Consider the following 13,841-nt stretch of genomic DNA (forward strand, 5'->3'; position numbering starts at 1 on the left):
CTTCTTTTCTAGGCCCAAATCTAAAAGAACAGAGTGCTTAGATGGACACAGGATGGCCTCCAAGTGCTCCCTAACATAGCCTCTATCACTCTGCCCCAAATATTCTGGAATGGCACTGGTCAGATGCTTCATGCTTAGCTCAAGTAAGCCTAGGTGTGGGTTAGTCTGCCTCAGAGAAGGTGCAATTAAATGGAAAGCTTTCCCCGTTCAGTCTGGTCCCACTTGACCAGTTTCTCCTGTCCCAAGTTCTGAAGCCACTTATAAGAAACCCTCCGAGAGTTCTAGCCTTGGAGGGCTTCAGGCACAGGGCCCCAACCTGAGAGACCCAAAGCCTCAGATGAGCCCCTGAAAGGGTACATTACGTCAAGGCAAGGATTTGGGGGACCATCATTCACTCTAGCACAACCAGAACATGGGGCTTGGGTTGATGTCATTATCAGCAGTATCATGGGGTGAGGTGTAGGCAGAAGTAGCTTATTAATTGGGGACAATGTTTGGACTCTCTGTTAGTTATTTTTTTATTACTGGCAAAATACTAGACAAAGCAACTAGGAAAGTTTTATTTCTGTTCACAATCTCAATGTCAAATGACAAAGGAGTTGTGGTGCCAAGGGCTGCTCTAGCTATGATAGCAACTGCTCATCTCTGCAGTCAGGAAGCAGAAGAGATGATGCTGGTGCTCTACTCACTTTTCTTTTCATGCAGCACAAGGGCCTCAGACTGTGGGATGTTGACTCCCATATTTGGGAGTTGTCTTCCAAGTTAAGCTTCTATGGAAACTCACAGAAACACTCAGTTATATTTTACTTAGCAGGTGATCTTAGATGATTAATTAGGAACACCCACCCTGTTTTCTTTCACAGATTCTCCTTCACTCTCACTATGCTATGACATGGCATGAAGGCCAATAAACATTTATTTTTTTTATAACTTACCCTGTCAGTGATATTTTCTTATACCACCAGGCAATGTACTAATATAGCTGGTTAAATGTGGGGAATCTGGTTATCTTTTTCTTTGCCAGTTTTATCTTCTATCATACTGACTCAGTAGTGTTATCTAGTTATAGATTATCCTGAGGATGGAAGAAATAGATTCACATGAAACAAACTGAATATGAAACAGGAGTTGATATACAGTAACCTTATACATTTAAGCTACCATTGTCTTAATTTACTGATGCATAAACTAACCTTGTTTGGCCTGAGAGGATTAAAGATTATCATGCATATAAAATAATTTTTAGCAACATAACTGGTGTATTATATAAACACTTTCTCTTAGTGACCCTGTTATGTCCTTCCCTTCAACACTATTTGTTCTGCCTGACTTCACCTTTTATTACATAGCTAGGCCCATTCCTCCTCATTCCACAATACCTTCCCACCAACCTACTCTTATCTTCTGCCTTCTATTTCTTGCTCCATTAATGTGTGAAGCAATATCTTAGAGTCAGAATGTGGTGGCTCCTGATACCAGTTTCCTTCTTTATGGGCCAACCTTGGGAAGTGGATGGGTGTAGAGCCCTCAAATATGGGTATGATTAGCACACCTACCAGACAGCCATCGAAAACACTTCCATTGGATCAGCTCAGGTAGTGCACAAGCAAGAGGTTGGTTAAACCCCAGGAAGAAGTGGCTGCTGGTTTTGGGGGACAGACTGATGCCTCTTCTGTGGTGAAATGGACTTGAAGGGAAAGGAGTCTGTCAAAGTCTGAAGTTTCCCAGGTAAATCCTTCCAGGTTCCTTCTCCATGGAATCTTTCATTTTTTCTTTTTCTTTTTTCTGCTAAAGGTGCCTCCTGGCCCTCTTAGAATGCCTAAAGTTTCCTTTTGGTTGTTCAGTAGAGGTTTGGAATTTTTTAGCTGTATGGATGACATGCCCTAAAGCAGATGTTACTCTGGTGCCATTATTTTGGTATAATCCTGAATTTTTTTGGAAAAATGTAGATGTGGACACACACACACACACACACACACACACACGCACACAAATTTTGATACATTAGAGGCTGCTTCAGAGTTTGGTGGCCAGTGTTTGGTTATGGGGGATTCCTGAAATATGAATTAGGTTTGGTGGGGTGGTTCCCTGCACAGGCTCAGAGGAAGAGTGTAGTGATAACTAGAGGCAGACTTTGACATTAACATCTTTGATCTCTGCCTAGTGGACTTGGGTTTGTTATTTAATGCTCTGCTCCTTAGATTCCTCATCTAATCTTTAAGATGGAGAGGTTATAGTGATTATACCTGTCCCAATGGATGTTCTGAGAACTGAAACTTAAAAAAAACTCACTGACATAGCTGCCAGACACTGGTTTGCTTTATCTGAAGGTGGAAGCTTGCCTTTGATTTTTTTCTAATATTCAGACCCCATTTCCTCTCTCCAAAACCATTCTACAGTGTTTTCAGCAAGAAAAGATCAGTGCCTGCTGGTGGATTTTCTATTATTGTCCTTAAATGTGGCTCTTTCTGAAATGTGTATTAACTGGGTGCCAGCTGTGAAGCAGTGGGACCGTAGAGCAAGATGATGAGGGCACAAGGCACAAACAAACAGCTTGAAAATTGAAGCCCAAACTGAGGAATTTAGAGAGCTGCTAGGGTGGTTCCCAGAGCAGGCAGAAAGGGTTCACCATTCAGACTGGCCTGGGACTAGAAGGAGTTTCTTCAAAGTTTGATTCATGGGCTGAAATTTGGTTTGGTACAGAGGTGTTCTTTAGGCCTAGTTGTAGCATGGAGGGAGGGTTTGCTTTGTGAGGGAACAGTTCTAGGGTGAAAGTGGCAGCGCAGGGTATGAATTCCATCATTCAGGAGAGGAATTGCGTTGAATGAACAAAGCTAAACTCTCTGTAACCTAAACACTATTATTAAAAAGTGATAGAGGAAACATCAACTTTTGTGTTCTTTCCCATGACAGCCATAAGCAGCCCAAAATGGCCTATCCAGGAATTTGATAATACAGATCTGGGGACACTCGCAGGTGGAACCTCAACAGGCATGAACGAGAGGAGACTAATGGTTCCGTTTATCAGCTCCTGGATGGATCAAGTGATGCTCAAAGAGGAGTACTACAAGCTCTTGGGGTAAATCTGCCTTTGTCAAAGTTGGTTTATACAAGAAGGAACAAGAGATTACATAGATTCCCTCCACAATTTCTAGTTATTGTTCACTAAGTCACTGAAGACAAGATGGGGCCATAGAGACCTGAGGAGTAGAAATGTAGAATCAGTCTCATAGGGGTAGAACGTTCTAACAAACTCTCCAGAGTTTATTCTAAGGCTCTTAATTGTTTCTTGGTACACTCTGACCACTCATATCAGGAGGTTTAGTTCTGTGAAGTTCATCTACCCCTTCCCTTCCCTTCTTTCTCTTCCCTTCCCTTCCCTTCCCTCCCCTCCTCCCCTCCCCTCCCCACTCCTCCCACATCTCTTCCTATCCCTTCCCCTCCTTTCCTCTCCCTTCCCCTCCTAACCCCTCCTCTCCTCTCCTAACCCCTCCTTTCCCTTTGTTTTTCCAGTCCCCGTGGTCCTGGGTATGAGACCAAGGTCCTCATGCATGCCAGGAAAACCCTCTTATTATTGAGCTAGAACTCCATCCCTTTGTACATTTTTAGACAGGGTCTTATTAAATCACAGATTGGACTTGAACTAATTCTGTATTTCAGATATATGCTTCTGCCTCATTCTCCCAAGTAGCTGAGATTGCAGGCCTGTGTCACTAATGATGACCATATTGTATATTTTTAATGAAAATATTTGGAAATAAAAATTTAATAGCTGTTTACCTTTGTCATATCACATTCCTGAATAAAGCCTTCTTAGAACAAGATCTTGCCTGGTTAATTTAGGCTTAGCATTTTAATCATTTAAAGCCATGGTATCTCCTCCTTTCTGATCTCTGTTTTCTTCTTCTTCCAGGCCGGTCCAGATCCTGACTGGAGTACTGATTCTGGCTCTGGGTGTTTTCTTGGGCTCTTTACAATATTTGTCATACCACTCAGGCATTTCTTCTTCTTCACCTTCTACTCAGGCTATCCGCTCTGGGGTGCTGTGCTTGTGAGTACCATTCCCTTAGCCACAAACCATCTCTAACCCAACACTGTTAGTGTGCTGCAACAGGGGAGTGTTCTTGGGAGATTATCAGCTAGGTTTTGATTTATAATTTCTGACAATAGGAGGCAAAACCCTCTTCCTGTCAAATTAAGCCCCTTCGCTTAGTATAATAATAATTTATAGCTCCATCATTTTTCCTATGCGAGTTATGGCTTCACTTTTCTACATGGCCAAATAAAATTTCATTGTGCATATGTAACACATTTTATTTATCCATTCATTTGTTAATAAGTATGATGGATACGGCTAGTTTCATCTCCTGGGGTGGGACTTAGAGTTCTTGGACACACACACACACACACACTTTGCTTTGACTCAGGAATATGAAAATTGTATGTTTTCTGTTCTGTGTAGTATTTAGATTTTTAATTTTTATATATGTGCCTAACGTCTCTCTCTCTCTCTCTCTCTCTCTCTCTCTCTCTCTCTCTCTCTCTCTCTCTGTGTGTGTGGGGAGGGTAATTCATGAAACTGGAGGAGGCCAAGAGAGGAGAAAAAGGGTCTTAATGGAATGAAGCGGGACAAAAGATAATAACAGAATACATGTGTTACGAAAGTAGATTGAGGGATGGTATCACTTCTCAGTCTGATAAAAGACTGTGGATATTTCCAGTTCACTGTGTGAAGCATGTACCGTGGGTTTGACATTCCTGAAATTGTGAGATGGTTAAGATAAAATTTGATGAAAGAGCTAAACTCTGAAATATTTCTGAATTGTTCTGCATAATAAATCTTGACAACCCAAGTGAAGAATTTCCACTCTGAATTTTAGAAAAGACAGAAAGGAAGTGTTTCAGGTGTTCCACAAGCATCGAGTTTTATTTTCTCAGAAAGTGGAAGGGGAGTCAGAGAGATGGCTTAGCAGTCAAGAGCACTGGCTGGTCTCCCAGAGGACCGGGCTTTGATTCCCACACTCACACCTGTAACTCCAGTTCCAGGTCTGATGCCCTCTTCTGACCTCTACAGGCATTGCACAAGTGTATAGACACATGCAGGCAAAATGCTCCCACACATACAATAAAATTTTAAAAGTAAGGGATTGCAAAGTCAGTATCTCATCTGCTTTAGCATCACCAAAAGATTGGATCATTAATTATAATTCTAGAAGCTTCTCTCTAGCTCTAAAACACTTTCAGGGCAAGTCTAAGGTGTATGACCCATTCTCCATATCTGCCCTTGCCTGTAGTCACCAACTCCAGTCCAAGCCCTCCCCATTGTGAACATGACTGTGGTGTGCCCACTATGCAGCCCTTTCTATTGCTTCATCTTTTATAATTCTATCAAGGATGTGGTCTTAGTGATGTGAATGTTTGCCCTCAGTTTCCTTATTAGAGTGTCAGAAGTAGCAAAAAGGATCTTCTGTTGGGATCTCTGGAATTAAATGAGAGGTACATGTTAGTGTTAATTTGGACGCTCTCTGTGTCCTGGCAAACATGTACTTCCATTTTTGTATCTTTCATTTTAGTATTACACAGCTCTTACGTGATATTTACATGTGGATGTGAATTTAGATGGGAAAAAGAGCTGAGGTGAAGAAACAGTGATCTATCTACCCATGAGATGAAGCTGGTATTGAAAACAAAGATGCTCTTTCACAAAGTGCAGTGAAGGGAAGACTTGTGATAACATTTGTTATCCGAGTCAGAACTCAAAGACTGTCCTGCATTTTCTCTCTTATTCTTCCCAAATACAGTTTCCCATCCCTCCATTTCTCCCAGTGTCCCCAATCCTCCATTCCCTTTCAATCCTCCTCCGTCCCGCCTCTGAAAAAAAAAAAAAAAAAAAAAAAAAAAAAGAGCAGGCCACCCAGGGATATCAACTGAACATATTTTAACAAGTTACAATAAGACTAGGTCTAAACCCTCATATCCAGGCTGGATGAGGCAACACAGTGGGAGGAAAAGGGCCTCAAGCACAGATAAAAGAGTCAGAGACAGTCTCCATTCCCACTGTCAGGAGTTCCAGAAGAACACCAAGCTACACACAACCATAACCATATGTAGAGGACCTAGCTCAGATTCATACACGCTTTGTGATTGTTGCTTCACTTTCTGTGAACCCTTCTGAGCCCTTAGTTGATTCTGTGGGCTGTGTCTTCTTTTTCCAAACCTTCTGGCCCCTACAATCCTCCCATACCCTTCTGCAGGATTCTCTCCTGGCTCTGCCTAGTGTTTGGCTCTGGGTCTCTGCATCTGCTCCTGTCAGTTGCTAGATGACACAGCCTCTGATGAAAATTACTAGGCTCTGATCTATGAGTATAATAGAATATCATTAGGAGTCACTTCATTGATTTTCAGAATTCAGTAATTGAATTTTTATTTAGTAAGCCTTTCTTTGTTCTCCAAGATTTGGTAACTTGTTAAAGTTCTAAAATCTTACCAATTTAAGATAGGAAAAGTTTGAATAATCATAAGTATATATGAAATTAAATTGATCAAAATTAGAATCATGGAAATAGTTGCACATTAAAACAATGATCTAAAAACTAGAGAATACAGAAGTGGGCATTTAGAGTTATGAATTCTCTTTTGAAGCATCTAGATAGATAAATCAGATGCATTGGCAGTGATGTGAGAATTTTAAAAATATGTATCATTTCTATTAACATAAGCATGAGAATAACTATGATATTCATTATTCATATCCATATAAACATGTTAAAAGCTAGACATAAACAAAATGAAATTGTGATGCATTTACTTAGAATATGAACTATGTAAAAATTTCAGTCATATAAAACACCGAGTAGTGTGAAATACACTTTGTGTGAATTTGTGTAATTTCTGTTAGAAACCTATTGTCAAGGGAATGCTGAGGAGAAAGTGGTAAAGACTAAATATACCTTTATCTGTCTTATTTCCTACTTTAAAAGTTTATCAGCTCAGGATCCTTGACTGTGGCAGCAGGGAGAAAACCCACAAGAATGCTGGTAAGTGTCAATTCTCCTTCTTTGTCTAGATGACCAAAGGAGAAGAAATAAATTACCCACCAATGGCAGAGAAGCAGAGGATGGTGAATCCAGCTGAGGAACCAAGTCTCATTTAATCCCTTCAAGCATCCAGTGGTACATAATCCAGAAAATCTAATTAATTGTGAATGTCTGGGATTATTATTCTGAATAGCTAGTGAGTCTGAAGCTTCAAAGCAAGCTTCTTAATGTTTGTGTTGTCAGGCTTAGCAAATTATTTTTAGTGAATGGTTTTTTATTACTAACTTCAAAACTGAAAGCAAAAATTCTATTCATTCATTCATTCATTCGCTTGTTTCTCAAGACAGGGTTTCTCTGTGTAGCCCTGGCTGTACTGGAACTCACTCTGTAGACCAGGTTAGCCTTGAACTCACAGAGATCTGCCTACCTCTGCCTAAAGTGCTGGGATTGAAGGCTTATGCTTTTAGACCCTAATTCTGGGGCCCTGATGGGCCAGTGGGAGAGCCCCATGACACAAACACCAAAATCAGGAGATGCAACAAGCAAGAGGTGTTTATTGAACGAGTGCACTTGGGTGACAGCGATCTTGGGGAAAGCTGCACATCCCCAAAAGGGTTTAGGCTCTTTTTATAGAGAAAAACCACAATCAGCATACATGCATAGGGCACAAGGTAATTGATTACAAAGTATGATCTCATGTTTGAGAGATCACCGAGGTATGACTTGTTCTTATTCAAAGGATAAACCATAGAATGACTTGGGAAAGTCCCCAGACTGTCCGTTGGGCAGGAGTGACCCAGACAGGGCTGTTCCCCTGAACTACAGGGCTTTATATAATATATGTCTCTGTTAATTCTGACTTAGTTTCCTAATCTTATCCACTTTGGCTCCCTTGCTTCCTGGGGACTCTGTGGCCTCAGGAACTTTAAACTGTCTTCTTTACCCAGACTTCCTCTGGGCCATCTTGGGAAGTGCTCAATTATTTATTCCTGTCTCCATATGTTATTAGTACTTACTGTCACCTCCACTCCTCTCACTAGATTTCCATTGTTATACCATTCTATTAGCCTCAATACTTAATTACTTAAAAATGTGGCATAATTTATATGTTAGTGTTTATTATTTTCTTTGGTGTTTTAAGAGTATGAGATAGGGCCTCATATGTTATAGGGTAGCTTTGGATTTTAATCTCTGCTATCACTTACAGAGAGTTTGAATTATAGGCATCTTCAATGACAGCCAGTTGATGAACTAGTAAAGATTGATCCTGGGACTTCATACATCTTAGGCAAGCATTCTACCAACTGAGCTGTGTACCCTAACCTCTTCATTGACTTTATTGCTAAATTGTACCACCGGGAATCTTTGTTCATGGGAGCTCGGGCTGCAGTTAGAATGCTGATGGGTGTGTAAATAGATACTTCTTTAAATGGAATGTTACCAAGGTGTTAAACGATATTCTATGTACATTAATGGACTTTTTTGTTTTAGATGCAAAACAGTTTTGGGATGAACTTTGCCAGCGCAATGATTGCATTTGTTGGGACTGCTGTCCTCTCTGCACATTTGGCACTCAATACCCAGAAGTTCAAGAGTTGCCAGTCTTCACAGCCACATGACTTATGCGTTTACCTGGGTTCCTTATCAAATGTATGTTTTTAAAATTTGTTAATAACATATTTCAAAGCATTCAAAATACTCAGAAAAACAGTATCTTGTATACTATGTTAACATGAATGTCGGCTTTGCTCTTTATTAGTTTTGTAATGAAGGGCACATTAGACAGTCTATATTTTAATTATTTTTTGTTCTCTGTGTAGCTTTGTAGACCAGGCTAGTCTTGAACTCACATGGATCTGCCTTCCTCTGCCTCCTGAGTGTATGAATATTTTAATTTTCTTATTTTTGAAAAGAAGATAATAATGGATAGCACCTAGCTAATGAATTGGTTAATATTTGCAAAGTAGAGAAACAATGCTTAGATATCATGTTGTATTATTATTACTACTATTTATTATGCTCTCCAGAGAGAATACATTAAACAATTTATTTCACATACCTTTGTTTGATGAAATGAACTTCAGAGACATACAACTTTTTCTGCAGTCTGGAATGTTTGTGCATATTAGGTTCACACTCTATCAAGGGGGGCTACACACATGCATGCACACGTGCGCGCGCACGCACACACACACACACACACACACACATATGAGCTAGATTGTGTATGCCTGTATGACTATTTTGTTTATGTTCCCTGCATTATGTATGTATGTGCACTATGTGTATGCCTGATTCTTGAGGAAGTCAGAAGAGGGTATTAGATCTCCTGGAAATGGAGTTACAGATGGTTGTGACAAGCCATTTTGGTGCCCTTAACTGCTGAGCTGTCTCTCTAGTCTTTCCTTTATTATATTTTTAATCATGTAAATTTATACTTATCTGTGTCTATTTTTCCAGATTAAGTGGCATTTTCCCTCCATAGACATTTTCCCCTCTGTTGAAATTTGATTATGTATTTCTTCTAGGTGCTCAGCAATAATGGAATGGAATTTTCTGCAGTAATGTGTTATGGTTCTCCCAGAATTGTATTTTTGTCTTTGGCCTAATGTAAATGCCTACCCCTTCCCTCTTATATCCTGTTGGTGGAATCATGGAGGAGTCATTTTTTTTGTTCATTTCACTAAACTGTGTATTAATTTTGGCAAATTATTATATTTATAAGCGTTAGTGATAGTGTCAGAATTTTTCTTCTATGATTTCTTCTCCCCTTGACTAGTTCACATAGGTCAATCTAGCAATAACATGTATCTTTCTCCCGGGACAATATTGTCATGATTTTGCATCAATACTGGATCCCTTCTTCTGTCTAACTTGCGTCTCACTCTGTTCCCCTCTGAGGGTTTTGCAGTCTGGTTTCCTGTGAACAGTTTTACCTCTGAATGTTTCCACTGATTTGATGTGAGGCATCTTTTCTATAGGGCCTGGTGTCTCTAATGCTGATCCTTACCCTGCTGGAACTGGCTGTGACCATTTCAGTCTCTGTCATGTGGTGTCTTGGAAATTTTTGTGGTTCGAGAGAGGTGAGTTTGTGTAAGTGATGGGCAAGTTCTGTCATCTGCAAGTTCCATAATGTATGAAGTTATATCTGACTTTTAGTAGAAACTTTTATATGATTATGATTTGTGTGGATCTGGGAATTATTTATTAGCTCAAAGTATGAAATGAAGCAAGGCTGTAAATGATTCAGATTTGAAAATGTGAACTATATATTAATTTACATTTTAATGCAGTTAAACTATTTTTAATTATTTTCTTGTAAGTTTTTACTTTTGAGCATGACTCAGGATGACAACATGTTCTTGCTATATATTTAGATCTCTAATTTGGTTTCTTAAAATTTTCCATTTTCAATTTCTTTTTGCCCAAGAAGGCTTTACACAGTCCTATGTAGTTAGGTATACAAAATAGGTATTCAGTTGAAATATTTACAGATAATAAATTAATATTTAAAGATATTTATTTAAAACAATTAGTTGATATGTCATTTTACTACATTAAAGATCATAGCAAGGTTGCATGTTAATGAAATGAATGTGATTGTTTATTTTTCCATAATAATTAAATTTTGGCTACATATTGGGTGCTGCAGGATTAAGATCATCTTGTTTCTGAGAGTTGATTAATATTCTGATTTTTATTATTGTTAAGGCTAAGAATGTGCTTTGCATTAACATATAGTAAAAGTGATAAAATATGTTTAATATGTTTATAGCCATTTTGAAAACTGCTGGAAATTATATTCTAATCCTTCACATCAAAATTCATTCACCAATGTTTTATGAAACAAGTCAGAAATCCAAAGAGCAATTTTTAAAATCAAACACTCTAACATAAAACAACCAAAGTTATGCTAATTAGATGTTTACATGGTAAGGAAGAATAGTAGACAAATATTACAGGTGTTGTTCTTTTGCTATAATTATTGCCCAAGAAAAACAAACATGAGACTGAACGCCCATGTGGAGTTTATTGATAGAGGGGAGAGGAAGGGGATAGCTGGTGACCAACCGAAAGCAGGGGGGAGAGAGAGAGAGCGCAAGAGAGAAAGAGCAAGAGAGAGAGGGAGAGAGATAGAGATAGAGAGAGGGAGGTGCACTTGGTGAGCTTGCTTTAAAAAGGAAACTTGCACATAAGTAACTGAGTCCCCTGGCAGCCAGGTAAAGCTTGAGCAGGTAAGTCATGATGTGAGAAGACATGGCCATGAGCATCCCGTCCATCATGAGGGGGTGGGGTCAGCAGACTGCTGGTTCCCAACAACAGGTATTTGTTTTCTATAATTACACTACTATGCATTTGATTTTTATTGACATTCTCCTGCACAATCTCCACATTCAGTTCTGGAAACCACATATGTATCAGCAAGCTATAGAAATGGAAATAAAAGTGTTTTGATTGCCTCCTGATCCATAGGCATATAATCATTATTCAGTGTTTAGCAGGAAAATGATCAGTGAAGCAAAATCTGTGGATATGTGATCCACAGTGATCAAGGTGGCAATAAGAAAGGATGGAGTGGAGAGGGGGAGGTGGCGATCCTCTTCTTGAGAACTGATGTCTCACTTTCTAGGCAATTTCTTTACCTCCTAAGTCTACAGAATCAGGAATAATAACCCCTGGTGGAAGCGATTCTGAGAACCCAGACAGCCAGCCTCAAGTCACCACAGAGTGAGAACTTCACTTGAGAACTCAGAAGAGCATGAGGAGATGAAATGCAATCCATGATAAAGCTGGGCACCTTCTCTAATGCTTTCTCCCATCCCCGTTTCCATTCTAAAATGTACATTAATTACAGTAAGTGCCTACATCAAAATTGAATAAATCTTGTACTAGTAACTTTGTGACACAACTGTAAATCCACTAGTATGTTCTAGATCTGGATGAATAAATATATTTCCTTAGACATTTTTGGATTGGCAACTTATATGGTCCTCCTTACAAAGCTGTTCCCAGAAACTGAATCTCTCTCTCTCTCTCTCTCTCTCTCTCTCTCTCTCTCTCTCTCTTCTCCTTCTTCTTCTACTTTATTGCTTTTTGAGGCTTAAGAATGAAATTCCTTAATTTACTTAATTTCCTCCCTCCCTCTCTCTCCCTTTCTCCCTCCTCCCCTCTCTCCCTGCCCTCCCCTTTCTCTTCCTTCCTTCCTTCCTTACTTCCTTTCTTTCTTCCTTCCTTTCTTTCTAATACTGTGTCTCATGTTCTGTAGGGTTGGCTTCCAACAACCTATGTAGCCAAGTCTGGCTTTGAACTACTGATTTTCCTATCTTCATCTCCTAAGTTTCAAGATTAGAGGCACATACAAGCATACTCAATTTGATATTGTATACTCACAGTTCTCCTTCCAAGTGTTGAGATTATAGTCATGAGCCACCACATCCAGCTGTAATCACTATTGTGTAGATTTTCGATAAATCCAAATTGCTGCCACCTCATGGGAAAAAGAATGAGCCAAATTTTTAGCACAGAAAAAAAATGGTCTTAAGTTTGGCTGACATTAGTATTCAATCTAGCAAGTAAAACAAAAGCAAAAACAAACAAGTTGTGATTAATTTATACTTCACTGTACTTGAAGCTTCAAATTCTATTTCCATCAGCTTCTGGGCTGTCACATGACCCAGAACAATGGTGGTTTGGATCAGTGGCTTTTCTTCTTCAAAGGATCTTGGGAACCTAAAGTAGAGACGTGAAAAGCAAGGACAAATTGGACAGATCTATGGTTCAAATTCGGGTTGTGTTACCTACTGACACCTGTGGCCATTTGCCATTAATTGTACTTCTATTACGTTACAGATAATCTACTTCCTTTTATTTGAATATGTCTTCAAGCAATCCTTATCAGAACATATTAACAGTGACCAGGACACTGTGATTTCCTCAGTAGTGTTCCCTACATCCTGAATTGATAGCCACATTCAGATTTTGGTGGAAATGACCTTACTTGGAGGTCCAGGGACAAACTCTGAATGATTTAACTCTATTTAGATACTTACCTTGATGGTTGTGTTGGCTCATGACATCTCCACAGGCAGCAGCTTGGCTCTAGTGTAGAGCCATATTCTCTAAGGAGGCTTTATTACTTTCTCATAAAATATGTAACTCAAATATAACTAGAGATGGAAGCCATTATGAGATAATGACTTAAGGTTGCTGAATAATTAAGCTGAAGGCTACACAAGAGAAATTTAGAAAATAGAAGTTGACTAGAATTTGCATCTAGTATCTGGTGTCTCTTTAGTTCATGATGTGAGTGTGTGCTGGCCAGAGGACAATCCCAGGTGTCATGCCTCCCCAGGCACCATCTACCTTATTTGTTTCTTTTCAACAGGGTATCTCACTGGATGTAGGGCTCACTAATTAGGGTCAGCTGGCTGGTCAAGGAATTCCAAGGACCTTCCTGTATACCCTTCTTCATTACTGGGATTACCAGGGTATGCCACCATGCCTGCCTTTTATTTAATTTTTAAAAATTTTACTTAATGCAGGATCAAACCCATGTTTTCCTTCTTGCACATGAAATACTTTAGGAATTGAGTTATCTCGGCAGACCTGTATTTTGTAGTGAATTTCCTTTCTTGATGTTGTCAAAAAGTATTCTTTATCCATTCTGGATACTTTCCATAAATAAATGGTGTTGTTCTATATCATGTTAAAATAATCTTTCCGGGGCCCTGTTTGGAGCCTCCTGAGGCCTGGGAACTTCACTCACAAGGGAGCCCGTCCCTGTGGACTAGCCCATCTGGAGTC

General features: G+C 39.4%; 1 protein-coding gene across 1 annotated transcript; it reads left to right on the forward strand.

Moving 5' to 3' along the window:
• Positions 1 to 2,976: 2,976 nt before the first annotated feature.
• Positions 2,977 to 11,769, forward strand: LOC127227467 (membrane-spanning 4-domains subfamily A member 3-like; the record flags this gene model as incomplete). The annotated part of the gene is made up of 5 exons (XM_051191818.1): positions 2,977 to 3,079; positions 6,981 to 7,037; positions 8,529 to 8,687; positions 10,019 to 10,120; positions 11,668 to 11,769. Coding segments are annotated over 5 exons (523 nt in total), but the record flags the coding sequence as incomplete, so codon positions are not given.
• Between the last annotated feature and the right edge of the window lie 2,072 nt (positions 11,770 to 13,841).

Source organism: Phodopus roborovskii, unplaced genomic scaffold (genome assembly GCF_943737965.1).
Source record: "Phodopus roborovskii unplaced genomic scaffold, PHOROB, whole genome shotgun sequence".
Classification (NCBI taxonomy): Eukaryota; Metazoa; Chordata; class Mammalia; order Rodentia; family Cricetidae; genus Phodopus; species Phodopus roborovskii.